The sequence below is a fragment of the Zalophus californianus genome, chromosome 17 (assembly GCF_009762305.2).
Source record: "Zalophus californianus isolate mZalCal1 chromosome 17, mZalCal1.pri.v2, whole genome shotgun sequence".
Classification (NCBI taxonomy): Eukaryota; Metazoa; Chordata; class Mammalia; order Carnivora; family Otariidae; genus Zalophus; species Zalophus californianus.
Genome location: NC_045611.1, coordinates 18,692,955 through 18,720,709, shown reverse-complemented (window position 1 = coordinate 18,720,709; position 27,755 = coordinate 18,692,955). Strand labels below are relative to the sequence as shown.

At 58.6% G+C, this 27,755-nt stretch overlaps 4 protein-coding genes and 1 long non-coding RNA gene across 22 annotated transcripts; 3 read left to right on the top strand and 2 right to left on the bottom strand.

The window, feature by feature from the left end:
* Positions 1–86: 86 nt before the first annotated feature.
* KIAA0895L (KIAA0895 like) lies at positions 87–8,075 on the bottom strand. 9 transcript variants are annotated; one of them, XM_027618937.1, is made up of 8 exons: positions 7,728–7,738; positions 5,053–5,133; positions 4,509–4,583; positions 4,283–4,426; positions 3,925–4,057; positions 2,668–2,973; positions 2,412–2,509; positions 1,180–1,428 (listed from the first exon to the last, which is right to left on the bottom strand). In XM_027618937.1, exons 3-8 carry the CDS (start codon positions 4,563–4,565, stop codon positions 1,264–1,266), a joined length of 903 nt encoding a protein of 300 aa, XP_027474738.1. In that variant the 5' UTR covers positions 4,566–4,583; positions 5,053–5,133; positions 7,728–7,738; the 3' UTR covers positions 1,180–1,263. The 9 variants fall into 9 exon arrangements, with proteins under 9 accessions (XP_027474732.1, XP_027474738.1, XP_027474731.1 ...); XM_027618930.2 differs by lacking the exon at positions 7,728–7,738 and adding exons at positions 5,879–6,007; positions 7,107–7,461 and having other exon boundaries at positions 4,509–5,133; XM_027618935.2 differs by lacking the exon at positions 7,728–7,738 and adding an exon at positions 7,107–7,461 and having other exon boundaries at positions 4,824–5,133.
* On the top strand, positions 8,023–13,113 carry LOC113936056. The gene is made up of 7 exons (XR_003524187.1): positions 8,023–8,160; positions 8,267–8,528; positions 8,639–8,751; positions 8,838–8,942; positions 9,308–9,873; positions 10,599–10,723; positions 12,512–13,113. It is a non-coding gene; the product is annotated as an uncharacterized LOC113936056 (long non-coding RNA).
* EXOC3L1 (exocyst complex component 3 like 1) lies at positions 8,294–13,485 on the bottom strand. 6 transcript variants are annotated; one of them, XM_027618925.2, is made up of 14 exons: positions 13,286–13,485; positions 12,997–13,059; positions 12,611–12,786; positions 12,310–12,529; positions 11,159–11,771; positions 10,962–11,079; positions 10,701–10,826; positions 10,501–10,601; positions 10,183–10,293; positions 9,314–9,443; positions 9,062–9,184; positions 8,829–8,984; positions 8,613–8,737; positions 8,294–8,509 (listed from the first exon to the last, which is right to left on the bottom strand). In XM_027618925.2, exons 2-14 carry the CDS (start codon positions 13,040–13,042, stop codon positions 8,320–8,322), a joined length of 2,235 nt encoding a protein of 744 aa, XP_027474726.1. In that variant the 5' UTR covers positions 13,043–13,059; positions 13,286–13,485; the 3' UTR covers positions 8,294–8,319. The 6 variants fall into 6 exon arrangements, with proteins under 6 accessions (XP_027474726.1, XP_027474724.1, XP_027474727.1 ...); XM_027618923.2 differs by having other exon boundaries at positions 10,501–10,826; positions 12,611–12,702; positions 12,997–13,118; XM_027618926.2 differs by having other exon boundaries at positions 10,501–10,826; positions 12,611–12,679; positions 12,997–13,118.
* Positions 13,486–14,540: 1,055 nt separating this feature from the next.
* Positions 14,541–21,555, top strand: E2F4 (E2F transcription factor 4). Its single transcript, XM_027618929.2, is given in 11 exon segments — positions 14,541–14,773; positions 14,775–15,149; positions 15,586–15,695; positions 15,835–15,996; positions 16,329–16,372; positions 17,092–17,153; positions 17,374–17,671; positions 18,166–18,345; positions 20,231–20,278; positions 20,485–20,529; positions 20,634–21,555. Coding segments are annotated over 11 exon segments (1,542 nt in total). The 5' UTR covers positions 14,541–14,671; the 3' UTR covers positions 20,750–21,555.
* A 216-nt stretch (positions 21,556–21,771) lies between these two features.
* On the top strand, positions 21,772–26,451 carry ELMO3 (engulfment and cell motility 3). 5 transcript variants are annotated; one of them, XM_027620241.2, is made up of 20 exons: positions 21,772–21,973; positions 22,106–22,146; positions 22,247–22,319; positions 22,537–22,587; positions 22,764–22,933; positions 23,019–23,118; positions 23,223–23,374; positions 23,465–23,543; positions 23,699–23,749; positions 23,838–23,960; positions 24,056–24,187; positions 24,291–24,404; positions 24,479–24,587; positions 24,695–24,831; positions 24,928–25,091; positions 25,196–25,308; positions 25,400–25,504; positions 25,613–25,695; positions 25,787–25,873; positions 25,962–26,445. In XM_027620241.2, exons 1-20 carry the CDS (start codon positions 21,896–21,898, stop codon positions 26,172–26,174), a joined length of 2,175 nt encoding a protein of 724 aa, XP_027476042.1. In that variant the 5' UTR covers positions 21,772–21,895; the 3' UTR covers positions 26,175–26,445. The 5 variants fall into 5 exon arrangements, with proteins under 5 accessions (XP_027476042.1, XP_027476043.1, XP_027476041.1 ...); XM_027620242.2 differs by having other exon boundaries at positions 24,291–24,392; positions 25,962–26,439; XM_027620240.2 differs by having other exon boundaries at positions 24,291–24,392; positions 25,400–25,695; positions 25,962–26,451.
* Positions 26,452–27,755: the final 1,304 nt, after the last annotated feature.

The following is a 27,755-nucleotide window of genomic DNA, read 5'->3' as shown; positions in this document are numbered from 1 at the left end:
TAGAGCTCACAGCCTTGGGAAGTGAGATTAGGAGAGAGGAAGAGGAAGGGATCTTGGGTAGACAGAGCCCATACACTTGCGTATAATTGTTTTAATTGTCTGGTTTCTCTCTGGACCGGGAACTCAGTGAGGGTGTTCTGACCAGTAACTGGCACACAGAAGGTGCTCTACACATAGTCACTGACTAAACGAATAAGGACTTTCCAGTTGCATTTCTGAATTTTATAGATGGGAAAACCAAGGGCAAGGGTGAGAGTGGGAATGGGTCAGCATCACACAGCGGAGTCTGAGGTGAAACCGGAAGCAACCACCACCTCTACACCTTCTTGGTCCGGGGGGCTCAGGACTTGAGACAACAGCTAGGGGCTTGCCCCCCAGGCTCAAGTGTGGCTGCTGCCAGCCTCTGGCACCATCTGCCAGAGGCCAGCTGTGAGGGTGTGGGCAAAGACAGGAACAGCACAGGCCACTGGAGGGCTGGGGGCAAGGCCAGGTGAGCTCTTGGGGTTGACCCACAAGGCCTAAAAGACTGTGTGTGTGTGTGTGTGAGAGAGAGAGAGAGAGAGATGAGAGTGGGGCTAGGAGCAGTTCGTGCCTTCCAGAGGAGCTCTGTTCCCTCCACCACACCGTCAGAAGCTGCTACCTCCCAGCCCCAGGAAGCAGAGCACATAAATAGGGTATAAATACATGGCCAGTGGGAGAGGCAAAATGCTAGAAATCACACCCCAGCCCAGCTGGGTCTCTACTGCCAGGACCCCTGCCCCTTGAGTCTCTGTGAAAGCCAGGCCCTCAGACCCAGGCAGTCACCCCAGGAGAAGGGAGATCCCCACCAGGACCCAGTGAGAGGTAGACAGCGTGAAAGCTGAAGGAGCACCGAGGGGCCAGGTGGGGGAAGGGAGAGACTGGAGTATGCAGACACCCAAAGCCATCTCATGCAAGAACAAGTTTCTACTCCCAAACCACCCCCCATCCCCATCATGCTCAGCCTCCCTCCTGCCCCCAGGCTTCCCCTCCACTCAACAGAGAGCTAGAGGTAGGAGGGCAGACTCATTTTGCTTGGCATGCTACTGCTGGTCCCAGGGCCTGAGAGGCTAGCAAGGGACACAAACCCTCTGATGTTGCCACTCCTACCTCCTGGGATGCTCCTGCCCTCCCAATTCCCCAAGAAACACCCAGGCCATGGAAGCACAGAACAGTCAGCTTCATGTTCTGGGAGCTGATCTGGAGCCCTCGTCCAGGGCCTCTGCCTGTAGCCCTCAACCGGCATCAGTCAGGCAGCAGGCGGCCCAACTCTGCCTCATCCAGCCGGTTGGTGGCCATGATGTGCTCCAGCTGCTGCCGGTAGCGCGCCAAGTCTTGCATGAAGTGGGGCACCCGGGTATTGTCCAGCACCCCATGGGGCCGCAGGTGGTCTACATCCTCATAAGACACCTGCAGGAAGGAAGCTGGGCCTCAGGGGCAGCCAGAGGTAGCCATGGCTTTCAGGTAGCTGGTCCCAGCTCTCCACCAATGGCTCATGGCCCTCTGCTCCTGGAATGCCTCCCTCTGGATCCACTCCCAGTGTTATGTACCCTGAGGCTTAGTCCTGGGTGTGTTTGCTCTCCTAACCCCAACCTAGCTTCTTCCCTCACTTCCAAACCTAGGTATCCAGCTGCCTCCTGAACACCTTCCCCCGATCTCCCTCAGGGACCGCAGACCCCACACCCACCACTGAACGCCGGGGTGCCAGCTTCTGCCAGCCCCACGGTTCCCCTCACGGTTCTCTAGGTCAGCTTGAGGGAAGGGACCTGGAATATGTCACCCTCCAACTCAGGGTGGCCACTGGGTTAGAGGAATTCCACTCTCCAAAGAGCTTTCTCCAGCTTGCCCCTCCCGCTGCATGGCCACTGCATGGCGGTGACCAGACCGCCATCAATCCCGCCAGAGTGACTGGAAAGGCAGTTTCCTCCTCCCCCTGCACTCCCTTCCCTAGGCCTCTCTCTCCAATCCACCTCCCATATAACAGCCACAGGGAGTCTTCTAAAGCAAAAGTTACATTTTCTAAAGCTCTCCAGGTACCCCGTTGCTTCAGGTAAAGTCCACCTTCCTCAGCCTGGCACAGATACCCAGAGCCAGAGATTTGGTCCCTGGCCATTTCTCCAGCCTCCTCCCCCAGACTTTCCTGACTGCTCCCCAGGCCTGAATGCTCACCTTCTTTGAGATGTGGTATCTACACATACACCCACAGTCTAGGTCGAGTACCTACTTTTGGCTGCCAGGCTGTCATTTCTTCTTTGTTCACCTCCACCCAGGTCTCCCCACCAGAGAAGCCTGGCACCTAATCCTCAGTCAGGCAGCCATCAGAGGCTCAGGGAACACTGCCGGGACGAGGAAAGCTGGCTGGATCTCTAGAGGTCTGTGGCCTGGCCCCTCACCTTGCCCAGTGAGGTCAGCAATGGGAAATCGATGGTCTGGCGGTGCCGCAGAATGCGCACGATGCCATCCAGGTACACCTGATCCTTGCTGAAGCAGCCTGTGGGGCACGGGAGGGCTGTGAGCCCCTAAGCCCGTGGCCCTCCGCCCCCCCACCCCCCACCGAGGCCACCCCCTGCTCAGGGCACTCCCCCCCCCATCCCGCACACCCCCAGGCCTCATTCAGGGCATCCCCCCCAACCCGGCGCGGGCGCCCACCGGGCAGCGAGGTGTCCGTCTGGCCGCGCTTGGCGCGCACGCAGTACTCCCAGCGCACGTCGGCGTCCTGCACGTAGCGCGCCAGGTCCTGGAAGAGCTGGCGGAAGGACATGCGCGAGGCGCGGTGGATGGTGTAGTAGAGCAGTGCGGCGCGCCACAGAAAGGGCTGCTTGCGGAACAGCACGCTGTGCAGGCTGGCCAAGCCCTCCTCCGTGGGGTTCGCTGGCCGCAGCCCGTACTGCAGCCGGCCCTCGGCGCTGTGCCACGGCTGCCGCGCGTTGTTCACGCCCCGCAGGTAGTGAGTGCCTATGGGGAAGGCGAGGGGAAGGAGGCACTGGGTAGGTCATCCAGGGGACCAGCCTGCCGGCCATGTACTGCTACCTCCTACAGAACCTCTAACCGGTGACAGTGACGGTGACTCATGGTGACTCGCATACTCCAGCCCCTCAACTCAGGCTCTCCCGCAAGTTCTCCCCGCCCACAAAACATACTCACCCAACCCCAGGAGCGGGAAGACCCTCCTCAGGTGAACTCACACCCAAAGGCTGAGAGTCCCACACACCAGAATCCCTCCCCACCCAACCAGGGCTACACACACAAACAACCCTTCCAAACTCACACTGCCCCGCACGCCCCTCGGAGAGGTGCAGGAACTCACAAACCACCCCAGCCCCACATCCTGCATGCCCGTATCAATTTGACAGTCATGCTGATGACCCCAGCGAAAAACACCTTTTGCCCAGAGCTACAGGATTCTTGAGGAGGAGAGACAGACAGAAATGAATGATAATTAGTGTCCCATGCTCCCCTTTTCAGCTCAACCTATCCCCTCCTAAAACCCGGCTTTGTGTCCTCAACTAATTCCATTCCTAGGATCTGGCCTTCCACCCACCCTGGAGGGCCTCCGTGTTGGCAGGGCTAGTGGGACCCTCAGAGTACTCCCTCTGGCCTGTCCGGGCCTCAGCAGCCTTGTCCCCACTGTCAAGGGAAATCAGAGAGGAAGTAGAGAAGTAGAGGGAGGAAAAGATACCCAAAAGGAGCAAGAGATGAGGGTGAGCCCAGAGTGGGCAGGCATGTTCTGGCCTACCTCTGTGAGCCAGAGGGAGGAGGTAGCTGCTCACGAAGGGAAAGGGCCCGTCCTCCGGAAGGAAGGGGAAGAAAGAGAGGGGGTGGGGTTACTGGGGCCCCCTGCTGCCCCCCACCCCGCCCCAGCCCCCCTCTCATCCGACCCACCCACCCACCTACCCACACCCTGACCTATCTCGTGCCGCAGCATGCCCTCCAACCAATACTGGCGGGCTCCAGTCAGGTTGATGGCCAACGTTGGTCGGCTGTTCTCCACCATCATCACTGCCTGGGACAGCAGGTCTTCACTCAGCTGCACCACAACCTGCGGGTGGTAATGAACCTAAGCCATGGCCACCAGCCCTGGGACCAGGGTGCAGGTGAACCCACTGATGGCCACAGGGCAGGCAGGCCACACACCCTTCACCACCTTTGCTCAGAGCCAGCTGCCACCTTATTGGGACAGGGGCTTGCCTGGGATCACAAGCTGGGCCTGGCAGCCTGGTTTGGGGCACACAGAAGAGGGGCCTCGAAGACAGGGCTAGCTCACCTCCCCAACGCAGCCCTCCTTCTGCATGTATTTGCGAACAATGGACCAGATCTGGCACTTGGTCAGCAGCTGGCCCCCCGTTGCAGCTTCAAAGTGTTCATAGGTACCAAACTTCTCCAGGACAGCCTCAATGATGCCAACTGCCTGCACATAGGGTTGCGGTGGCTGGTCAGACCAGGCCTCTTGGGTGATCAGGACCAGGGTGAGGTGGGCAGGCTGAACTGACCTGATGGATGAACTGTCCAGAAGCTTCACAGTACTTCTCCAGCACAGCCGTGGGCATGGGCTCCTGGTACTCGAACTGTGGGTTGTAGGTATAGTGGGACTGGAAGAACTTGTCCCGCTCTCGGTCCATATTGGTTGGCCTCAAGGCCACCAACATGCAAGGGCTCTTGCTGGCACCACGGCCTGCATCCTTTCGAGTCTTAGCAATGTGAGGCAGGGAGGCTGCAGACCGCAGGGTGCCCCCGCCTGGGTCCCGTCCCCGTCCAGGTGGGCCCCGACCCTGGGTGCCACCCCCCCGCCGGCCAGTACTATTTACAGTATAGGTGCTCTCACTGCGACGCATGTGTCCACGGGGGCCCAAGTGCAGCTCTGAGAAGGGCTGCAGCTCAGGCCGGGGCCGCAGGGCTGAGGGGATTGACAGAGCCAGGGGCAAGGCCAGGGACTGAGGCCAGGGGTACAGCAGTGTCCCATCTCGGTCTGAGGGCTTCAGCCTATGGCCCAAGGATGAGGGACTGGCTGGTGGGCTGGGGGGTGCCTGTTCATACACTTGAGCCCCTGAGTCCAGCACCATTCTGTCCTGGGGTCACATCCAGCCGGGTCACTCCAACTCCCCACACTGTCGACTTCTGGGGACACAGAAGGGCATGTGGAGGCCAGTATGAGTGGGTGTGGCCCGAGCACCAACAGGCCTTGTGCTCCACACTGCCCTGGCTGGGTGCTTAGTGGGCTCGGGGCCTGCCACCAGGGGTCTGGGTAACAGCCCCTCACCCCCATCCCCGTGTCCATTCCCTCCAGCAGGCTTACCCAAGGAAGCTGGACTGGGGGAAGGGAGGAGGCAGAATTTATACACTCACCTAGATGGTGGTGCTGGAATCCCCTTAGACTATGAGCTGCTGAGAGCAAGGCCTGAGCCCCTACTCATGATTTTAATCCCTGTGTTCAGCACCCACCCAGACTGGGAGCTGGTATAGTGTAGCCCCAGTCGCTGGGATGAAGGCTGAGGGGGCCTCACCACCTTCTACCTGCCTTCCAACTATGGCGTTTTCTCAGTCTCAGCCCTCCCCTCCCACCTGGCTCCACCACCTCCTCCAGCTCAGTTGGCCTCAGTCAGGTTGAGTGCCTGCATGCCCCTTGCTTATGTTAGTCCCTCCACCTGGAATGATCTCTCTCCCCTCTGGGTCATCTATTTAAATCCGAATTAGAATTGGCTTTTGGGGGAGCAGAGGGAGACTTCAGCAAGTTCAAGCCAATCCTTGGTCTGTCTCCTATCAGAGGCCTCTTTCTAATGGTCATCCAAGGCTGGCATTGGCACGTTCACCCCTTGCTCTGTACTAGGGCTCAGAACAATCCAGTCTCTCCCCAGAGACTGACTGAAGGCTCCAGAATCTGAACTTCTTTGCCTGCTCAGGGACACAATTCCAGCATTTCTCCAACACCATCAATCTCTTCCTCTCTACTGGATTCTTTCCAGCAGCATAAACACATGCTGTTATTTCTGTCCTAAAAAAAAAAACAAAACCAAACCCTCACTTGACCCCACACTCTTTTAGCCCCACCGCATCTCCCACCAGCTGCTCCTTATTGCAGCACAACATCCATCTGTATGCAGTCGGATTCCTTCTTTTCCTCTTAGGTTTCACTCCAGTTAGGCTTCTGTCCCCACTTTCCACTGAAACTGATCTGACCAAAGTCACCAATGATCTTCATATTGATTTGGCACACTTGACATAATTAATCATCTTGGGAACATGTTCTCCACTTGGCTTCTCAAACACACTCAAACATATTCTCCCTACCTCACTGGCTGTTAGTTCTTGGTCTTTCTTGCTCATCATGCCTGTCTTCCTGATCTCCTAACGTTGTAATGCCTCAGGACTTGGAAACTATGAAAACGTCTCTACTTTTCTCCATTTATGCTTACTCCCAGGGTGATCTCATCTGCTTTCATGATTTTAAGTACATCAGCCCAGACTTCTATAAACTTCCGACTAGTGTTGCCAGTTCTCAATTCAACATCTTTACTTGAATGTACTTCACAGGCATCCCAGACTGAACATGTCCCCTATCTGGAATGCTTTCCCCCAGATAACTGCAGGGCTCACTCTCCCATTTTCCTCAGATTTCTGCACAAATATGTTATTAGACAAGTCTCCCTAACACACTCTATATAAAATAGTAAACCTCCTCTTTCCTCGCCACCACAATCTTCCTTTCTCCACATTATTGGTCTCTGAAGCAGTGGTCACCACCTGAAGTACAGTATATGTCATTATTAGCTATCTGCTTTTTCCTTTCGAATGTTCACAGCTGTGTCTCCAGATCCCAGAATAGTACCCGACCCAGAGCAGTTGCTCAATAAATGGATGAACCCAAGAGCACTTCTCCTTCTAGAACTGGAATCATTCCTTCCACGCATTATGTTTCCATATCTAGTTTTGATCCCCTACCCCCACCTCCCTTCCCTCTGCCTAGTGACCAGCTGTTTGAAAAGATTTCAGGCCTCAGACTTCACTCTTCTCAACTAACTACACTTTTCTGGACTCCTCACTGGTCTCTGCGCCCCTCCCTTCATCCCCCCCCCTTCTTTCATTCGACCTACCTCTTCGCAATTACCAAGAATACGCCTGTTTCTTTCACGTCTCAGGTTCTTTTGCCAAGAATGCCCTCGCAATGTCTCCTTGTAGCAAACTCCTAACCATTCCTCAGGTCTCGGTTTAGGTCTCACCTCCTCCGGGAAGCCTTCCTGGCGTCTTGGAGGCTCCCAGGGTCTAGGCGGCTTCTTTACCACCCTAAGCTGTCACTGTCGGAGCCTAGATCCGTGTCCCCACACCACCCCCTTAACTCCCTCAGGGCAGGGACGGATCTGTTTGACCCCCATGTCCCAAGCACCCAGCACTACATGCGGAATGAATGAAAGATGGCCGGGGAGGAGCCCAGACACAAGGCGGAGTCTGGTGACAAATGAGAGGGTGTGGCCTACGCCAATAAAAAACTCTCGGAGAGGTAACGTGGAAGAGGAGCCAATGGGGACGGGGAGCTAGAGGAGGGGCGTGACCTGCAGCCAATAAGTGGCGGAGGATGGGGCAGGGGGCGTGGCCAATGGAGGGCGGAGCCAGAGGACAATGGAGGGGGGGTTCCTGGTTAGATGAGTAGGGGTCGTGTCGCGTGCCTTCGCGGCCTCTCGGGGGTGGGGGGTTCCGTCCGCGTACCGCGCCCCCACCTGTTCGCTCCTCTTCTCACCACCGCCGTTCCCGCTCCGCAACACCAGTCGCCAGCCGCCCAGCCCGCGGGAGCTGACCGCCGGTGACGCACGCACTCGGCCGCGCGCACGCTCACGCGAAGGCGCGCCTATTCACGTCAAATTCGGCGGCGGCGAGCACCCGAGAACACAGCTGTGGGTGGGGCCAGGCAGAGCAGAGGTGGCGGTGTCCTCCACCAAGTCACGCCCCTGGGCGCGGCGTTATCTTAAGCCCGCCCCCTCCATGAGGACCCGGCGGGTTTCCGCGCTTCAGGTACTAGTCGGCCTTCAGAGTCTGGGCCTCGACACACAAGCTCACTGCCCTGGCGCGGATAGATGGGGCTGAAGTCCACCTATGGCGGCAGAAGCTCGGGTACTTGGGAACACAGTCCATACCGGGCTGATGTCAGGATAGGTGAGGTGCAGCTCATATATGAGGACTGGAGCCAGGATACCTTAGGCGTTTCACTGAGCGTGGACCCCCTAATCATCGCACTTTTATTTTATCCCCCTTCCCCCAGTACACAATTCAGGCGTCCGGGGGCCGTCACTGTATCCGGAGGGCAGCCCGGCGTCAGGAACAGGGCCCCGAGGGAAGGCAGGAGGACAGCGCAGGAGCAGGTGCTGGGACGAGGCTGAAGAGTGCGCGGCGACCGACAGAGGGCGAGGGCTGTGGGCCCGCCTGCAAGGAGCTGAGTGCGGCCAGGCGCTGCTCCCGCGACACGTCCCCGCGCAGGTCCAAGATGGCAGAGACGTGATCCTCGCTGCGGGGACACCAGAGAGGTGTGTGTCAGCTCCGCCCCGCTCTTCCCGAATCCATCCTCCCCTCCCTCCGCCCCCTCCCCGCACCAGAACCAGTCTTCGCACCTCACGTCTGGAAATTTTTGTCGCAGGCCTGCCACCTCGAGGCCAAGCAGCACGGGGTCGCGGAGGTTCAGCAGATCCCGCAGAGCGAGGAGCACTGGCGCGCACTGAACACTCTCCTCCAGGCCCTGAGCACCGCAGGGTAGGTCTTGCGTTCGCCCTCGACCTCCACCCAACCACTGATACTCCCGCTCATCTGCTCGCCTAATGAATTCTCACCAAACCAAGGAAAAGTTCCCGAAGCTGGGCCGCGTCGTGCTGCAGGCGCTCGGCCGCCTGGGTCCTCTCGTCGGCTCCTCGGCACACCAGGCGGCCCTGCATCAGCGCACGCAGGTACTGCAGTACCACCGTACGTTCCGCCTCCGCCAGGAGCAGCTGCGGAGAGCGCAGTGGGTTCAGCATGCCTTTCCCATGGGCGCTTCCCTACTCCCCAGCCTTTCCCTTAAATGCACCTGGGCCGCAGGATTCCGCACGCGCCTAAAATCTTGGCAGACGTGCGCCGTCCGCTCGCACACATTGTCCAGCAGCTCTGGGCTCGACAGCCACCGGCGTGAGGGCAGAGCCGCGAACAGGGGCTGGGGGTGAGGGCAGAAATGGGGTTGAAGGAACGATCCAGAACTAGCCGAACGATTCCCCCTGCTGAGACGCACACCCATATATGTTGTATCTCCTCCCCCCACCCCAATCCCCACTTGAAGCCTTACCTGGAGCTCCGCCAGCAGTGCCTCCAACACCAGGCGGCAGATCCTCCTCTGCAACTCGTCCAGCGCTGTCTCCACCGGAGCCAAAGCTCCTGAAGCCGCCCCGTCGGGCTGCAGGACCGACACGGAGGAGCTGGACGGACCAAAAGTTAAGGCTTCAGGACCAAGGCCAAGGCCCTCGCGGTCGTCGGTTGTCTAGCCACTCTGACGCCACCTAGTGGTGCAAGTGTGTGGCGGGAGGGGGCAAGAATGGCGGCTCTCTGCAGTTCTGTACATCTGGGGCTTGGACTGAGGATGGGAGTGGTGGGCTCAGACAGCTAGAAGGAGCCCAACCAGACCTGCCTCTAGTTCGCAATGTGACTTGGAGCAAATCATGTCTTTTGGTTTCTGTTTGGGTAAGGGAAGAGTTTAATCCCAGCCAGGAGGGATTCAAACTCATCATTAACTTGTTTGTTCTCTCTGCCCCCACCCCAAAGAACATAAGACCCAAGAGGAAGGGGATTTTTTTCTGTTTTGTTCACAGCTGTAACCTCAGACATTACGTGGCACAGAGTAGGGCCTTGGTAAGTATGTGTTGGATAAATGAATGAATGAATAAATAATTGGTACTGTCAGGCAAGCACCGATAGGTTTTTCACACCTGTTATATGATTCTCAGAATGTACCATTATTACCCACACATAATACTGATAAGAAAAATGAGATTCAGAAAGATTAGGTAACTCATCCAAGGTCACACTGTTAGCAATTAGTAGAACTAGGATTGGACACTCAGGGCTATGTGAGTCTAAAATTTCTGATGACCTAGTGTGGACTGGGTCCATACCTAATTGGGGTTCAGTCAGGGGTTCTGTGGGGGAGGGTTCTGGTACCTGAGTGCTGATTGGTGGTTGAGGGTGGCCAGCAGGTAGGGCACGTAACGAGGGGCCATTGTTTCCCCCCTGGCGTGGTCTCGGGAGAATCGGATCAGAGCATCACTAAAGCTGCAAAGGGCAGAGGTAGTTCCTGTACCTGTCACCCTGGCGCCCCCACAGCTTGAGTCCCTGGTACTCCAGCCCCACCTCCAAGAAACCCAAGACCCTGTTTTGAAGAAGCCCTTTCCCCCTGGTGTGCCTTATTCACTCAGAGCCCCCTTGGGCTGCCCCAGGAGCAGGGCTAGGGGCCAGACGTGGGTCAGTGCCTTGGCAGACCTCCTCAGGAATGTGCCCAGTTCCGAGAGTGCCATGCCCTGCACCCGCAGCTGCAGTGACTTGCTGACCAGGCTGCTCACGCGAATGTTCTCTTCCAGGATCTGCAGGCAGCAACGGGTGGTCATCAGCAGAGTCCAAGTTCTTTTCTCCTCCCCTTTCCCTCTGGGGGCTTCCCACCTGCCTGGCCTCTTCCCACGCACCTGCAGCACTATGGCCGGCATAGGTGAGTGGTAGAAGCCAGAAGAGTCTGTGCCAGGTTCCTGCTCTCGGTTCCACTCAGCTACCTCGCCATCCAGTGCCTTCTGCAGCCACTGGGTCACATTTGCCTGGGGGAAGGGGCAAAGGGGGGCAGGACGTAGCAGAGCACTGATCTTGCTAGAGACGGGTAGACATGCAACTCTGCAGATACAGGCCCACAGCTGGTGGCAGAGCTTCTCTGTACCTGGGCCCCAGCTACTCACCTGGATTTGGGCCACAAATGTTGCCTCCAGCTGTTCAATGTTCTCTGGGGTCAGGAGGGGCTCCAGCTGAGACACGTCAGCCTCAGGCCCCAACTCTAGGCTCCCCATCATTTCTGGCCTGCAGATGGGCAGCCCAGTGTCACTCTGAGCCCCCAGCCTCTGATCCACCCACTTCCCGATGCCCCGAGGGTACTGACCCCAGGTACACATGCAGTACCCAGTGCAGCAGGGTGAAGGCATCAGCAGCTCCCAGCTCAGGCCCTCCCAGGAGTTGCTGCAGGCAGCGGCGCAGTCCACTGTGCAGGGTGTGGGCCCACAGCTGGACCACCTTGTAGTACGGTGGGCAGCAGGGTGCTACTAGTGCTTCAGCTATAGACAACTCGGCTGGTAAAGCCACCCGCAGAGCCTCCAGCCACCCTGCCAGGGCCCCCGGCTCAGGCAGGAGAGGCGTCCCAAAGTGGGTCCTGTCCAGGCCCTCCTGCAATGCCTGCAGACAGCGCTGCCGCCAGCCCCTGGGGGCCAGCTCCAGGGAGGCTGTGTACCCAGCATCCACTTCCGCCACACGCACGGCAGCCACCAGCTGGGCTGGGTCCTCCCGCGCCAGCTGCCCTGCGGCCCCGGCAGCTGCCTCCACTGCCTGGCCGAGAGCCTCAGCCAGGGGGCCCAGCCCCTCGAAGACTGGCAACTCCAGGCCCCCCAGAGGTGCCCACGTCTCCTCTTGCAGCTTCTCCAGCTCCCGAAGGCACACATATGCCTCCAAGAGCTGCCTGGCATCAATCAGGCTCCGCGCGTGGGCCACTGTGGCTGGCACTAAGCAGGGAGGAGAGGAAACTGCCCTGAGTCTCAAACCTCCCCTCTGTATGACGGGTACAGCAGTGGGTGCTGAGGCCCTAGGGCTGCAGTGAGGTGTAAAGTGTTCAGCAACCAGTACAGCAGAGCACTGACTAATCTGAAAGGACCCAGGGAAGGGTCTAGAGACCCGGCAGGCCAGGTGTAAATTTCTGAGCTGATGGAACAAGAGGAAGCCAGGGATCCTGGAGGCAAGGCAGTGTGGAATTCGTGGGGCCATGCTAGCGGCTATTTAATACTTCAATAAGTTAGCAACCAGGGTGGTCAGAGCCACTTGGCTGAGTCTCAGTCCTGATTCATACAACTCATACTTGAGAATCCCAAATGAGCCAATTTGTATCCTGCTTCATATGCCATTTGAAGCCTGAAATACTCTCTGGAAGGTCCCTGGTGTGGCCCTCCATGCAATCTCCCACTAGTGCGCCAGCCCCTCGGTCAGTGATGGGTGTTTATTGACTAACGGTTGGGGGGCTGAGGACCAGGGCCCCCGCACACTCACCTGCCCAGAGCCGGGGCAGCAGCTGAGACAGGACCTGCAGCTGCTTGTGCTGCGCCACCTGCTCCCGCAGCGGTCTGAGGGTCTGCATGGCCTCTGCCGTACCCTGCAGCAACCCATGGGCCTGGCCCAGGGCCTCACGGGCGCCCTGCACAGCCTCAGAAGCCTGGGCCAGCTGCCACACACCCGTCTTCACGCCCTCCAGGTAGGACTGCACCACCGACTGTGGGAGGGAGGCAGCCAGTGAGGCCTGGCCAGTCCTACAGCCTGTCCCCAGCACTCCTTTCCCCTGACTGATGCCCACCTTGATGCGTGCTTCCAGTGAACAGGTACGCTGAACCTCACGGCTGCGGTACTGGCCCAGTCTGGCCAGCTGCTCTGGCCGGTAGAAGACACCTGAGGCCCATTTGAGTGCTGCTCCTCGGGCCAGCCGCTCCGCCCTCTCTTGCTCTGGCCACCCAGGCCCTGGGCAGGAAGAGCCTGGGCAGCCTCGTCAGTTGGGCAGGGCCTGCAGGAAGTGGCCCGAACCTGCTCCCCTTCCTACTTCTCAGCCTGTCCCCTAGGGCAGTCCGATCCATTCCTCTTGCTGCCCTATAGAGCTCCGGCCAGCCCTGGCAAGGAGGATCCAACCCCACCATTCCCATCTTTCTTGCCACCATCCCTCCCTTAGCACACCCAGAGGGCTCATACCAGGGGGAAGTGAGGGCTGCATTTCATCCTTGGTTGCTGAGTCCATGGCAGTCCCTCGAGGAGCTGGAGATGAGGTAGGAGTGGGGGTGCTCCTGTGAGCTGCAGCCTCAGGCTAGGCCCCTCTGAGAAGGAGGAGGGGGTTCTTGTCCAGCCCCCTCAGGAAATGATGGGGAGACTGGGTTTCTCAGTTTTGCCCCTGCAGACGCCAAGTGAGGCAGGGTAGGCACAGACCTCTGCTAGCCCCAGCTCCTGCTCTGAATTGCAGAGGACAGTTTGGTACAGAACTCACCAGGCTTGACCAGGCATCCAGTTCTTTCTCCTTTGAAAATAGTCTCGGCCTTGAGGATGGCCCTCTCCCCCAGTCTTCAGGGCAGAGCTGGGTATTCTCTTCACTGGCTCACAAGGCCTGGGTGGTTCCAGCCCACACCTCAGCATGTAGCAGAATTCTCCCCAAGGAAGCCTCTGTACCACCTCCCCGCCCAGGAGCACCCTCCTCCATCCAAGGCCAAATGCCCGGAAAGGAAGGAAGCTGAGTCTCTGGCCTTTTATTCCCAACAGGAAAGTGCATCTGCAATGTGGGATGGGGTGGGGAGGGCTGGGCGCAGCTTCCTTGGGGGGAGGGGGTGTACTCCCTGTAATCCCTGAGTCCTGCCCAGCCCATCCAGGACCTCTTCGTGCTCAAGACACAGACGTGAACTAGACGGCTCCAACCTGGGGTGGAGAACGGTGTGCAAATGTGGGTGCAGACACCATCACAGTAGGAAAACTGTGTTGATGGCTCCTCAGAGGAGGGTAATGCATCTCTGCAGAGAAGTGAGAGGCCACAGGCTATTGTGAGGGAGGTGTGTGGTAGGCGATGGTGAGAGAGGGGTAGAAGGGCTAAGAAAGCTGTGTTTGTCTTGAGAGTTAAAGGGGACCATGGAGAGGGCCACCGGGTAGTAATAATATAGTGGACACTTGTTACCACCCAAATCCACCCTTCAGGACAACACCACTTGTTCCCCTAGCTGCCAGGAGTGTAGGTTGCTGAGGTGTCACAGCTGAGTCTCTCGCTCACAGTTAGGGCACAAAGGCCTGGTGAACTTGCCTGAACATGGACCACCTTGGAAGGCCCACCCCAGTTTCAGTGGATGGCCTGAGGCCTCTATTATAACTGCATCACAGTTTAATTCCCCCTTCTACCCAATTTTGCATGTCTTACTCCCTTACAAGGATGGATCCTCATTAAACTTCCCTGCAGGTAGATCCCTGTCTCAAAGTCGGCCTCCCAGAGATCTTGACCTAAAATAAATGATAATAAATAATGATGGTATTAAACATAACAACATGGTACTAGCCAACACATAATCCTTCCTACCTCCCAGGAACTGCTCTAAGTGCTTTACATAGATGTACACCTAGGTAAGCATGTTTGCCTTGGCGGGGAAAATTGTTATGACTCCCTGGTCTCTGAGCACTGCAGTGTTGAGACAAGAGAAAGATGAGGCTGGGATCAGGGAAGGGGAATGGGAATGGAGACAAGTGGGCAAGCTCGATGTAGTTAGTGTTTGCTGTTTGACAGGAAGTGAGGGACGGGAATATAGGGTCAGTAAACCCAAGACACTGGGACAGCTTCTAGGAGCAGGTTTGGGGAAACACATTGGGTTCATCAGGCAGCGTGGTCTCCTCTTCTGAAATGGGGACAGGTTGGCCAGCCAGGAAGGTTCTGGTGGCTCTCCCTTCTCTACTGCCGGGGCTGCCCACCGACTTCCTGCACCTCTCCCTGCACCCTGCCCTCCTCTCCCGGGATCCACGGATTGTTTTCGTCCTCTTCGGCGGTTGGACATTTGCTGATGGTCCCCGAAGTTTTGCTGCCGTGTCCGCTGAGAGGAATTGCGCCCGGTTCCCTGGGAGGGCGCGGAGCGGAAGCGGAAACAGCGACGCTGGCGCCGGCGGCCGGGTGGCCAGGAACGGAAGCGGAAGTGGCGGCGGCGCCGGCCTGGCCTGGCCTGGCTGAGGGGAGGCGGCGGGCGGGAGCGATGGCGGAGGCCGGGCCACAGGCGCCGCCGCCCCCGGGCACCCCAAGCCGGCACGAGAAGAGCTTGGGACTTCTCACCACCAAGTTCGTGTCGCTTCTGCAGGAGGCCAAGGACGGCGTGCTTGACCTCAAGCTGGTGCGGCCTGGGCTAAGAGGCGCCCGGGAGGATGGTGGACCAGGCAGGCCTGGACCGGTAGTGGGAACCCCTGGGGCGGTCCAGCCGAGCCCTCAGGGAGCAAGCCGCCATCGGTGTGCTTTCTCACAGGAGGGAGGCCGGGAACTGTTTCATTCATTCGGTCGAGGCCATTGGGCGTCAGCTATGTGCCAGGCTCTGGGCTGCAGGTGCTGGTCCTCGTGGCCCTCCTCGGCTGGTGTGGGAAGGCATCAGAACATCAGTTCAGACTGTGCCAGGCCTCTTCCTGCCCCGCGGTCCTGATCTGCCGTGGCGCCTGGGAGGAGGGCTGGGACTCAGGCCACCCCTTTTTCAGATCGCTTCCAGACCAGATTTCAAGGTAGCTGGGGGGACACCTGAGAGTGGGGCTGAGTATCCTGCGCTCTGTTCTGTCTGCCAGGCAGCTGACACCCTTGCTGTGCGTCAGAAGCGGCGGATTTACGACATTACCAACGTGCTGGAAGGTATCGGGCTGATCGAGAAAAAATCCAAGAATAGCATCCAGTGGAAGTGAGTGGGGGCACCTGGGAGGGCAGTGGCATCTCTTACCCAGAAGTGTCAGGGGTGTGGGGAGGAGGACACAGGAGAGAGCAGGGGCCATGGGACCCAGAGTTCCTGGTAGCTCCTCAGCCTCACTCCCTGGGCTCAGGGGTGTGGGGCCTGGCTGCAATACCCGGGAGATTGCGGACAAGCTGATTGAGCTCAAGGCTGAGATCGAGTTGCTGCAGCAGCGGGAGCAAGAACTGGACAAGCACAAGGTGTGGGTGCAGCAGAGCATCCGGAATGTCACAGAGGACGTGCAGAACAGCTGATATCCTCCTGGCGGTCCCTGCTCCCGGGGAGTGGGCGAGAGGGGCCCTCTAGTCCAGCTGGGTTTGCTCTGTGGTACCCTAGACACTGTCCTGCTCGGGAGGATGATCCTGCAGCTCCTGGCCAGGTCCCTGCCTTGACCTCCCTCCTCAGACTCAGAGCCCCTTCCCCAACCATTCTTGGCCTGTGATCCTTCTCCATGTAGACCCCAGGCCTCCAGGATTTTCTCTGAAAGCTTGTATGTCAGATCTGTGCTAAAGAGCTGGGTTTTCTCTGTGGTCTGCCATCTGTCACCATAGGCAGGGCATCAGCCGTTCTCCTTAACCCCCACACCTTGGCCTACGTGACTCATGAGGACATCTGCAGATGCTTTGCTGGTGAGCAGAGCCTGGGTAGGGGGCAGTGGGGGTGGGGCTAGGCTGAGCCACAGCCCTGAGCAGTGGGCTCAGTGCCCAAGGAGAGTTTTGTTTCTTAAGAGGGTTCCTTGGGCTTGCCCAAAGAGGAACCAGGCAGGGTAAGTCCTGGGTTTGAGGGTCATTGGGACCCCATGGAGGCAAATCATACTGAAAGGGTACAAGAATTCTGGGCTGGGTCCCTGGGTCAGTCCCCATCTGCAGTGTTTCCTGGGTTTGGCTTCTCAGGCATGACAGAGGCGTAAGGGGGACAGAGCAGGTGTGTACGCTCTTGCATGCTTGTATCCAGAGAACGATGGTGCTCACTTGCAACCTGTAGTTAGTTGCGTTATAGATACAGGAACTGTTCCTTCTTCATCTTGCATCCTCTAGACTGGTTTGGGGAAGGAAAATTGGCCTTGGCCTGAACATCTACACGTAGGGAGCAACCCCATCAATGAAGAAGTGAGATGCCCATGGCCAGCAATCCTTCGATCCACATGTTTGAACCCAGATTTTCTGGTTACTGACCCTTGGGCTCTTGGGGGGAGAAAAGCTTTAGTTTTCTGCCCCAGCCAGTGAGGGGTTGGGTGAGGTTTACTGTCCTAAGACACCATGATTTCCTTCTTTGCTCAAAGGGATAGGCATCCCCATTCTCAGATTAGATTGAGCCCATGGGCCCTGACCCATCCTTGTCATTCTAGGAGATACCCTTCTGGCCATCCGGGCCCCGTCGGGCACCAGCCTCGAGGTGCCCATCCCAGAGGTGGGTGCTCAGCCCAGGCAGGCGGGGTTGATTGAGGGCGGGTGCTGGCTGTGGAGCCCGATAAGTCCCGGGTGGGGCAGGTAGGGGGAGGTCTGGGTTTGGGGGTTATCTAGAAGAATGGGCAGCCTAGGATGGGAGAGGACACTGTAGCCCTGGCCCATGGTCAGGCAGGAGCCAAGCCTGCTTCTAATTCCACCTGTCCCCCATCCCCCACCCCCAGGGCCTCAATGGACAGAAGAAGTACCAGATTCACCTGAAGAGTGTGAGTGGCCCCATTGAGGTGCTGCTGGTGAACAAGGAGGCATGGAGCTCACCGCCTGTGGCAGTGCCTGTGCCGCCACCTGAAGATCTGCTCCAGAGCCCTCCTGCCGTCTCTACCCCTCCACCTCTGCCCAAGCCTACCCTGGCCCAGCCCCAGGACACCTCACGCCCAAGCAGTCCCCAGCTGACCACCCCCACCCCTGTCCCTGGCATCACCGAAGCCCAGGGGGTGCCCGGTCCAGCAGCTGAGATCACAGGTGAGGTATAACAGGCAGCTGGTGATGGGGTGATTTCTGGGGCCCAAAAGGCAGCGCCTCTGTGTTGTGGAATGTGTACTCAGAATTGGAAGAGACCTTGTGGGGGTTGTCCTTTTCCTGGTCTCCAGCTGGCCTCCCCTTGCTACGGTCGTGAATGAGCCCTTTTTTTTTTTTTTAACAGGGAAGTTCTGAACGTATGAAGGGGTTTTAGTGGGGACTGTTTTCCCCGGGTCCACTTGTGTCTCTCTTCCCCTGGCAGCCCCTCTTGAAGCGTGGTCTCAGCAGCCATGTCATCATTGAGTCTCCCTCCTGCAGGCCTGAGGCCTCTGTCTTCGGGGGCTTATTTCTAGGTTATCTCTGTGTGGGGGACTGGCAGTGCCTCTCTCTCCTTGGGAACCGGGGCTCTTGTCATCCCAACTGTGGGTTCTAGCACAAAGCTTCAGTATCCTCCTTCCTGCTCCCAAGTTGACTGGGTTTGGGGGATCTGGTTGCAGTGAGCGGTGGCCCTGGACCGGACAGCAAGGACGGTGGGGAGCTCGGCTCCCTGCCCCCAGGTCTGGCAGCCCTGGACACCCGGCCGCTGCAGTCCTCTGCCCTGCTGGACGGCAGTAGCGGCCCATCTGGACCCAACCCTTCTACCTCCTTTGAGCCCATCAAGGCAGACCCCACAGGAGGTGAGTGCGTGTCCCCTGAGGGGCAGGGAGAACCCAGCCCCAGCCGCAGCCACTGCTAGGTCAGAAACACCTGGGGCTAGAAACCAGCTCGCCTGTCTCCTCAGCCAGAGCTGGCCAGCCCTCCCCCCGCCCCCCCGTCCCCCCTCCCCCCTCCCCATCAACCCTTGCCTTGACCCCAGAGCTCTGCCAGCCTGAGTGAGGAGCCTGGCTGCCAGCTCAGCACCGGTGCCCCTTTGCTCCCCATCCTGGGCTACCCACAACTCCTGGGCCCCTCTCAAGCCTTGCCTGCCCCCCTCTTGCACTCGGGGGTCAGGAAGACATAACTGCCGTCCTGGGGAAGGAGCTCTGGTAAAGGCCCTTGGGCTCCAAAGGTGGGGGCAGTGCCTTCCCAGGGGAGGTGACATCATCTGCCTGGAGTCTTCGTTCCCTCCTGCGATTTGGGTCTTTGCGTCTTCCAGGACTCATTCTCCTTGGCCCACGAGCACTGCTCAGTCTCTTCTCACTAAGTGACCCTCTGTGTTCCCTCTCTCGCGCACGTTCACTGTGTCGTTTCTGTCTGGACTCCTTGGGCAGGTCGTCTCTATTCCATTCCGCGTCTTGGTCTCCTCGTCCCCCTCCAGGTTGCAGCATTCAGGACCCTTGTACCCCCCACCCCACAGGACGCTGGTGCTGCTCTGGAGACATTGCCTCGCCCTGACCGCTGCCTCCAGCAGGTTTCTGGGCTGATTCGCTCTGGTGCTCTCTTGCTCCATGGTGTCGCTTTCTAGCTCCTTTGGCATTTATGATGCCAACTTTGGCTCTTCTCTCTCACCTGCTTTTCTGTCCTTTCCTTCGCATGCCTTTATAAACATTGTGCTTCCTAGGTCTCTGTCTGTTGCACACCTGTGGAGGGCACCCATTCTGGGTAGATGAATCCCTAGCCTCTGGCTTGCCTAGGTCTTTGTCTGAACTCCACACCTGTGTCCATGTGCTTTCCTCTGCACATCTGATGGGCACTTCATTCCTGTATCATTAACTGAAGCTTGCTTTTCTATCTCTGTGTGTACCCTCCTACTGGCCCTGGTCCCTCAGGCCTGACACCTGCATGTCACTCCACTTCCATCTCCTCGCTTCTCCTGCTCTCCACCTGGCATTAATTAAGTGAGTTTTGTCTGAGACATTTCCTGTCACTGGTTTCATGTATCCTCAACACTTAGGGTAACTGCTGGCTACCTCTACCCTAAATTCTTCAGCATCTTTCTCTTTACCCCGACTGATAGGGATCTGTCTGAAACACAGGTTGAGTGTGTCATTTCTGTGTTTGCAAAGTACCTTTAACGCTTCTTAAGGTCTGCTGGATGAAACCACAGCCCCTACGGCTGGTATATGAGATCCTCGTGCGCCGGCACGCCTCTCCAGTTTCGTTTTCCTCTGCTTCCCATGTGCCTCCTCCCGGTCAGAGCTGTGTAGCAGACTTGTCACCCCATAGCACCATTCCCTATTAAGTGTCTGCCTCCTCCTCTGCCAAGTGCCCTGGTCCACGGTGTGGCCTTTGAGCCTGGCATTGAGCAGGTGCTCAACGAGGGCAGGCGTGAGTGGGCATCTGTCGTCAGACAGGGTATACCTACTGAGCCCATCAAGGGAAGGGTCTGCTGCCTTCTAACTTCTGAGTTAGAAGGGCTGTATCAGTCATCTACGATGGGCCTTTCGTACCCCGGGGTCAGCACTAAGGAACTCACATCTAGCGGGGGAGACTGACAATGCCAGCTTGGCCTGGGGCAGGGCCTCCATTTCCTCAGCTGTGTGGAGCCCCAAGACAGGTGGTATAACATCTGAGGAAGGTGGAGGCTAGAGTGGGACCAGACTGGATCTCTGTGCCCTTGAGTATGGCTTTCTTGTCTTTCAGTTCTGGAACTCCCCAGAGAGCTGTCAGAAATCTTTGATCCCACACGAGGTAGGTCTGCATTCTTCCATGGGGTAAGGGCACAGCTCATTGGGTCTTATGGTTGTTTTCTCGCACTTCTGAGGACTTATGATTGTGCTTGGTACCTGGGCAAAGAGTAAAGTTCCTGATGGGTGGCTAGGGGGGTCCTCTTCATGGGCTTTGGTGGGTGGAGAGCCAGGAGCCAAAATGTAACTGAGCTCTCCCTCCCTCCCCAGAATGCATGAGCTCAGAGCTGCTGGAGGAGCTGATGTCCTCAGAAGGTGGGTAGCCCAGGAAGGTGGGAGGTGGGGGGGGGGGCAAGGGGGTTGGGCAACTGCTGGGGGGGCGGCCTTGGCCCAGAGCCTCAGCCTGGTGCTCTCTGCAGTGTTTGCCCCCCTCCTCCGCCTTTCTCCACCCCCTGGAGACCACGATTACATCTACAACCTGGACGAGAGTGAAGGTGTCTGTGACCTCTTCGATGTGCCTGTTCTCAACCTCTGACTGACAGGGACATTCCCTGTGTGGCTGGGACACAGACTGTGTGACCTGGGGGCTGCCTGAGGACCTCCCCCACTCTACCCCTACACAGCTTGAGAGCCACAGACTCCTGGCTTCCCCAGGCTTCCCTCACTGCAGTTCCGACCACGACTCCCACTCCTGCCCGAGCACCTGTACCGTGCTAGGAAAGCAGGGGAAAGGGGCTCAGCCCCCTTCACCATAGAGCCAGAGTGTTTGCCTCTTCTTTTCTGGGGCTTTTCCCCACCTCATGCCCTCTCAGAGCCCAGGCTCTCTGCCACTCAGTGGCACAGAACTGAAGACCTGCCATCGTCTGCATGGGGCAGCTTGTCCAGCCCCACTGCCCTGTTGCAGCCAATGCCTCCCACTCTGAGGAGGGAAGCCTGGGGTGGAGCCAGACGCTTGCCAGCACCACCCCTAGCCTCCTTCACTTCTTTCCACCCTGGACCTCTCCCCTGTACACCCCATCTGCTGGGCCCTTAGCCCAGAGTACCTATAGGTGGTGTGGAGGGTGGGGTGGGGGTCTGCTAACAGGAAGGAACAGAGAGGTCTTTAGAAATCTGGGCGGGTGAGCCCCTGAGGATTGGCCCAATCTCCTGCTGCCCTGTAGCCCCCCCCCCCCGTTTATTCATTTGCCCTCATTTAGAGCCATTTGCAGAGATTTAGAAAGATTTGCAGTAACGAATGGATTCCTATATAAAGATTATTTTTATACTTTTTGCAGCAAAAGGAAATTGTAATATTTGTACAGTATCCAAGTGAATAAAGACCATGCCTAAGGCTATCTCTGATTTGGTTCTTTCAAGGCCCCTCCCTGGAATTCTGCTGGATTGGTGGTGGGACCGGGCGGGTTACCTTTCTTGGAAAGGGAGGTGTGGCTGCTCTGGCATCCCGCCCGCCCCGCCCCCACCTGGCGCACCTTGGGGCGGGGCGGGGCCGCCGGGGTGGGGCGGGGCGGGGCAGGCGCCTACCCACGGGACTCCAACCCGGAACTAGTCTTGGCTCCCTTGGGAAGGCCGCGGCCCCCTGAACAGAGGGACGTCCTCGTTCTCGGAGGCAGCAGACCAGGCGCGCCGTTAGCCGGAGCTTGGACGGTCTGGAAACTACAGGCGCCCCTGCCCTGGCTGGACCATGGCGCCCCCGCGGAACGTGGTGAAGATCGCGGTCCAGATGCCTGATGCCATCCCGCAGCTCATCCAGCTGGACCAGGTCACTCGGCCTGTCTGGCCTCCTCATTCACCCCACCAACCCCCTCCGGGTGGCCGCCTTCCCCTCGGAACCCCCAGGGTCCTCCTCAACTCCTCCCCACACCCGCCCCTTGAGTGACCTGTCCACTTGCAGGCAAAGCCTCTGGCCGCTGTGCTGAAGGAGGTGTGCGACGCGTGAGTGCAGGCTAGCCAGGCCCGGGAGGAGGGTGGGGGATGGGAGGGCAGGAGGGAGGGGCGCCCTCTACCGGCCTCACTGAGCCTCCGCTCCTCGCAGGTGGAGCTTGGTTCACTCAGAACGCTACGCCCTGCAGTTTGCTGATGGACATAGGAGCTACATCACTGAGAACGTGAGTCTCCCCCGCCCCCACCCCCGCCAGGTCCATATCCCACTGTGCGACACCCCCCACTTCTAACCCACCTGATCTTGATCCCTCAGACTCATCCCCCTGTCTGGAATGTGATCTTTCTTTTCCGGACTCCCGAACCCTCCCTCACCAGCAACCCAGATTACCCAATCCTCAGAGCCCTTCTTGACTTCTCCCCCTTTCTCTCCATCTTCTCCAGAACCGCACAGAGATCAAGAATGGCAGCATCCTGTGCCTCAGCACTGCCCCAGTAATGCCCTTCCTGACCCCACCCTCATTCCCTGCCCTTATTTTATGCCTCTTTGCCGCCCACCCTCCTCTCTGCCCAGCTCCGCGGTGCCCCACCTAGTGGACATCTGAGTCCCCACACCTCCTTCCTGCGCCTTACTTCCACCCAGCCTCCTCACCTTTCCCACCCCTGCCCAGGACCTTGAGGCTGAGCGGCTGTTGGGTGGGCTGCAGAGTGGGAGTCGTGAAAGGCGCCGAGAAGCTCTGCAGCACCTCGTCTTGCTGACCCCGGACGTGACCTTTGCCCAGGAGGTCATCAGCCGTGATGGGCTTCAGAGACTAGGCACCATCATTGAGGATGGGGATGAGTGAGCACAGGACTGTGGTTTGTGGTGGACATGGTGGGGCTGGGGGTCCTAGTCTGGCCCTGCTCAGCCCCAGATGTCCCCCCAGCTTAGGGGAGGTGCTGACCCTTGCACTGAGGGCCTTCTTGGAGCTCATGGAACACGGCATGGTGTCCTGGGAGACGCTCAGCATCCCCTTTGTTAGGAAGGTGGGTTGGCTTTTCTAGGGGCAGCAGGTGGGGGCAGTGAGATGGTGTCAGGATCTGGCCTTCCATGGCGGTGAAGTGGTAGCAAGCCCCTACCCCTGTTACAGGTGGTGTGCTACGTGAACATGAACCTGATGGATGCATCTGTGCAGCCTCTGGCCCTCAGGCTGCTAGAGAGTGTGACCTTGAGCAGTCCTGCCCTGGGCCAGCTGGTCAAGAGTGAGGTACCCCTGGATAGGCTGCTGGTCCACCTACAGGTGTAAGTGTCTGGGGGTGGGGGTGGAATACAGGTGAGGGGCATGGAGCCAGACCCTGGATAGCCTGTTGAGCCCTCCTCTTCTTGCCCCAGGATGAACCAGCAGCTACAAACCAAGGCTATGGCATTGCTGACAGCCTTGCTCCAGGGGGCCAGCCCTGCTGAACGCAAGGTGAGTGTCACATCTGGTGGCTGGACTACAGGAGGTGGAGGGTGGGGGGTGGAGCCTGCGCAGGAGCTGGTGGGCACTGTGCTCCATCCCGGAACTGCAGGATGGCTGCTCGTGGTGGGGCTAAATCATCTAAGCCCCCTTCCCACTTACCTCAGCACATGCTTGACTACCTGTGGCAGAGAAACCTTCGCCAGTTCATCTATAAGGTAGGAAGGACTGGGCTAGGCAGACCCCTCCCCACTTTTCCTCCCCCAGTAAGCCTCCGCTCACACCTATGGACTGGCTGTTCTCCAGAATATCATCCACAGTGCAACACCATTGGGCGACGAGATGGCTCACCATTTGTATGTACTGCAGGCCCTTATGTTGGGGCTGCTGGAGCCACGCATGAGGACGCCACTGGACCCCTACAGCCAGGTGGGTGCCTTTGGGGAACACAAAGCTGGGGAAGCTAGAGCGTGGCTTTGAGTGTATGATCCTGACGCCCCCTTACCCCACAACAACGACCCCAGGAACAGCGGGAGCAGCTGCAGGCCCTGCGCCAGGCTGCCTTTGAGTCGGAGGGGGAGTCCCTGGGCACCGGGCTGAGTGCCGACCGCCGCCGTTCCCTGTGTGCCCGCGAGTTCCGAAAACTGGGCTTCTCTGTGAGTGACCCCTCCCTAGCCCCCCACCCCTGCCTCAGCCCACGGCTGCTGTTGTTCCAGAGGCCTGGGGCCCTTACTGAGCTTCCCGTCCTGCTTCCCCCAGAACAGCAACCCTGCACAAGATCTAGAGCGCGTGCCCCCTGGCCTGCTGGCCCTGGACAACATGCTCTACTTCTCCAGACACGCACCTAGTGCCTACAGCCGGGTCGGTAATCGGGTGAGTGGGATATGGCCGGGTCCCCATGGCCTTAGCTGAGCGCCCCGTCACATTTGCTCTTTCTGCCGCCCCAGCTAGTGTTGGAGAACAGCAGCCGTGAGGACAAGCATGAGTGCCCCTTTGCCCGGAGCAGCGTCCAGCTGACCGTGCTGCTGTGCGAGCTGCTCCGCGTCGGGGAGCCCTGTGAGCAGGCTTGGGTGCGGCGCGGCTGGGAGCGGGGGCCGAAGGGCAGAGAGGGCCAGGGGCTGCGCACGCCTTCTCCCTGAGCCCCTCCTGCCCCCCTGCTCCAGGCTCCGAAACAGCCCAGGACTTTTCGCCCATGTTCTTCGGCCAAGACCAGAGTTTCCATGAGCTCTTCTGTGTGAGCATCCAGCTGCTGAATAAGACCTGGAAGGAGATGCGAGCCACCCAGGAGGACTTCGACAAGGTGGCTGGGGTGAAGGGAGGAGACCCGGGCCAGGGCAGGGGCTGTTCTGAGTAGGGACCCCCGAGCGCAGCCCTGAGTGGAACTGGGTGGCTCCAGGTCATGCAGGTGGTGCGGGAGCAGCTGGCCCGTACGCTGGCCCTGAAGCCCAGCTCCCTGGAGCTTTTCCGAACCAAGGTGAATGCGCTCCCCTATGGGGAGGTGCTGCGGCTGAGGCAGACGGAGAGGCTGCATCAGGAGGGCACGCTGGCCCCTCCCATACTGTGAGTTGCTGGGAGTGGGTCCCAGTCCTGGCCCCACCTGCCCCGGTGCCCTACGGGCCTTGCCAGGTCAGTCTCAGTCAGCAAGCCTACCCCTTGCCCCCCAGGGAGCTACGGGAAAAGCTGAAGCCAGAGCTCATGGGCCTGATCCGCCAGCAGCGTTTGCTCCGCCTCTGCGAGGGGACACTCTTCCGCAAAATCAGCAGCCGGAGGCGCCAGGGTGGTTGAATGGGCAGGGGTTGGCAGAGAGCGGCTGGGTTGGGATCAGGGCCCCTCTCGTCACTCCTTCCCTCTTCCCTTTCTGCTCACAGACAAGCTGTGGTTCTGCTGCCTGTCCCCCAACCACAAGATGCTGCAGTACGGGGACGTGGAGGAGGGCGCCAGCCCACCCACCCTGGAGAGCCTGCCTGAGCAGCGTAAGGACGATGGGGCAGGGGTCCGGGTCAGCCACCTGCCCTCCCGAGACCACCCCCTGTCCGGGGACCGCCTGAGTCCCAGTGGTCAGCCTGGCCTTCTTCCCGCAGTCCCTGTGGCCGATATCAAGGCACTGCTCACAGGCAAAGACTGCCCCCACGTCCGGGAGAAGGGCTCAGGGAAGCAGAACAAGGTGAGTGCAGTGGAGGCCAGGGGCTCCTTCCCACCTGCACCTGCCCTGCTCTGTTCCCCGCTCAGCACTCTCTGCTGCCTGCCTCCCCCAGGATCTCTATGAGTTAGCCTTCTCCATCAGCTATGACCACGGGGAGGCGGAGGCATACCTCAACTTCATCGCCCCATCCAAACGGGAGGTGAGTGTCTGGGCCAGGCTGAGCCAAGTGGGGCAGATGGGCCCAGGAAGAGATGGGCAGGCCCTCACGGAGCTGGCCCCATCCCCAGTTCCACCTATGGACAGATGGGCTGAGCGCCCTGCTCGGCGGTCCCATGGGCAGTGAGCAGACTCGGCTGGACCTGGAACAGCTGCTGACGATGGAGACCAAGCTGCGGTTGTTGGAACTGGAGAATGTGCCCATTCCCGAGCAGCCGCCTCCTATCCCCCCGCCCCCCACCAATTTCAACTTCTGCTATGACTGCAGCATCACTGAGCCTTGACAGTGAGGTTGGCCGTGGGCCACAGCTTGCTGGCATCGGTGACCGTGAAGGGTGGAGGGTGGTAAAACCCGGACACGCTGACCAGCAGAGGCTGCCGCAGAAATAAAGTCTGCTTGACTCTTGGGTGTGTGTCGAGCCAGTTCCGCAACTGTGGGCCAAGCCTGCCTTCAAATTTAGCTGGCAAATGAGATGGGGCATCAGACCAAGGTCACTGCTTGGGGCCACAAACCTGGGCGGCCGCAGTTGAGGGGCTGGTGTTGTGAAGGAGGGGCTGGATATAAGCTGACCCTATTGTCCTCCCACAGGATGAGTCGTCAGCCTTCCTCGGTGCTGGGCCTGCAGAGAGGGATGGCCTCTGGTCTGGGTAGCAGCCCGTTGAGGGACGCAGGGCAGAAGATATTGCCCTAAGTGGATGCCTTCCTGGGCCGCATTAACAGGGGCCTAGTTTCCAGAAGGCTCCTGACAGTCTCACTTCAGTCCTCAGTCCTGCTTGGCCCAGTCCTCAGTCCTGCTTGGCCCTGCCTGGTGTCCTTTTCAAGACTCGGAGGCCCTCTGGTGAGAGGTCTGAAGGGACAGATGTGAAGTTGGGTCTGTTTTGTGCTGAATGGCAAACTCTTAAGAGTCCAAACATGTCCCCAGGTGCTGGGAGGATAGGGCTGATGCTGACAAGAGGGAATTCAGTAGCCTGGCATTCTGATTCAAATCTGCTGGAGCATGGGTGTGGTGGGGGCCACAGACAGGCAAGGCCCCTGGGGGCAGAAGTGGCTAGGGGTGCTGGGCCCAGCTGGAGGTCAGTTTCAGAGGCTAGCACACCAACCCACAGGCCCCACAGGCAGGGCAGGCTGAAAGCTGCCACCTCTCTGACCTCCTCCATGCCTCTCACTACTTCTCTTTCTCAACACCTTCGCACATACCTTTTTAAACAGTGTTAACCATCAACATGTTACCTTGAAAACTGATGAAATGGCATCTCCTTTGGAGAATGTGCTGGGGGAGCACCTGCTTCTGACTCGGGCCTCCAGGGGGCCCTGTGTTCAGAGGCTTCTCACCTTGGAATAGTTCAAGTTCAACTTGCTATTGAGTTCAAGATGGCAATCAGGAGCAGGGATCCCCGATGCAGTTAACTCTTCTAATACCATCAGTTCTTCCTCCCCAGTGTCTCCACTCCCTTGTCCAGGCCACCAAGAGTCTCCTGACTTCCTGCCTCCTGTCTTGCCCCTCCAGTCCTTAATACCCCAAGTGCTTTTTCAGACATGAAGCTGATCTGATTACACACTCACATGCACACTACCCCCATCCTGTATTTTTCAGTGTTTCTGTCATCTGTGGGATGAGGGTCACAGTTACCTGCCTGAGCAGTAGAGCCAGATGGATTGGAGACATGTTGTGGTTTAGGACGTCTAACGAAAGGCCTGTGGCTTGCAGAGTTCTCTCTGCTTGATCTAAGCTAGCATCCTCCCTGCGGCCTGGGGGCCCCGGCCTGCCCTCCTAGCACCAGCTCGGGCCTGCCGTGTGTGCCTCCCTGGTCCTTTCTCATCGCCCTCTTTCTTCCCTTCTGCTCCTTTTCAGTACCTCGAGTCT

What these genes read in the sequence shown, in the direction of transcription:
- ELMO3 (XM_027620240.2), top strand. Translation starts at nt 21,896, where the DNA reads ATGGCGCCCCCGCGGAACGTGGTGAAGATCGCGGTCCAGATGCCTGAT. An exon ending in GGAGCTACATCACTGAGAAC is followed by an intron (nt 22,320 to 22,536) that starts GTGAGTCTCCCC and finishes CATCTTCTCCAG; the next exon opens with AACCGCACAGAGATCAAGAA. An exon ending in CTGCTGGTCCACCTACAGGT is followed by an intron (nt 23,375 to 23,464) that starts GTAAGTGTCTGG and finishes TTCTTGCCCCAG; the next exon opens with GATGAACCAGCAGCTACAAA.
- KIAA0895L (XM_027618933.2), bottom strand. Translation starts at nt 5,078, where the DNA reads ATGGTGCTGGACTCAGGGGCTCAAGTGTATGAACAGGCACCCCCCAGC. An exon ending in CTGGACAGTTCATCCATCAG is followed by an intron (nt 4,427 to 4,508) that starts GTCAGTTCAGCC and finishes CCCTATGTGCAG; the next exon opens with GCAGTTGGCATCATTGAGGC. An exon ending in CATGCTGCGGCACGAGATAG is followed by an intron (nt 2,974 to 3,924) that starts GTCAGGGTGTGG and finishes CCTTCCCCATAG; the next exon opens with GCACTCACTACCTGCGGGGC.
- EXOC3L1 (XM_027618922.2), bottom strand. Translation starts at nt 13,042, where the DNA reads ATGGACTCAGCAACCAAGGATGAAATGCAGCCCTCACTTCCCCCTG. An exon ending in GCTGCCCCGGCTCTGGGCAG is followed by an intron (nt 11,772 to 12,309) that starts GTGAGTGTGCGG and finishes CTCCCTGCTTAG; the next exon opens with TGCCAGCCACAGTGGCCCAC. An exon ending in TGCGGAATCCTGCGGCCCAG is followed by an intron (nt 8,985 to 9,061) that starts GTGCATTTAAGG and finishes CGCTCTCCGCAG; the next exon opens with CTGCTCCTGGCGGAGGCGGA.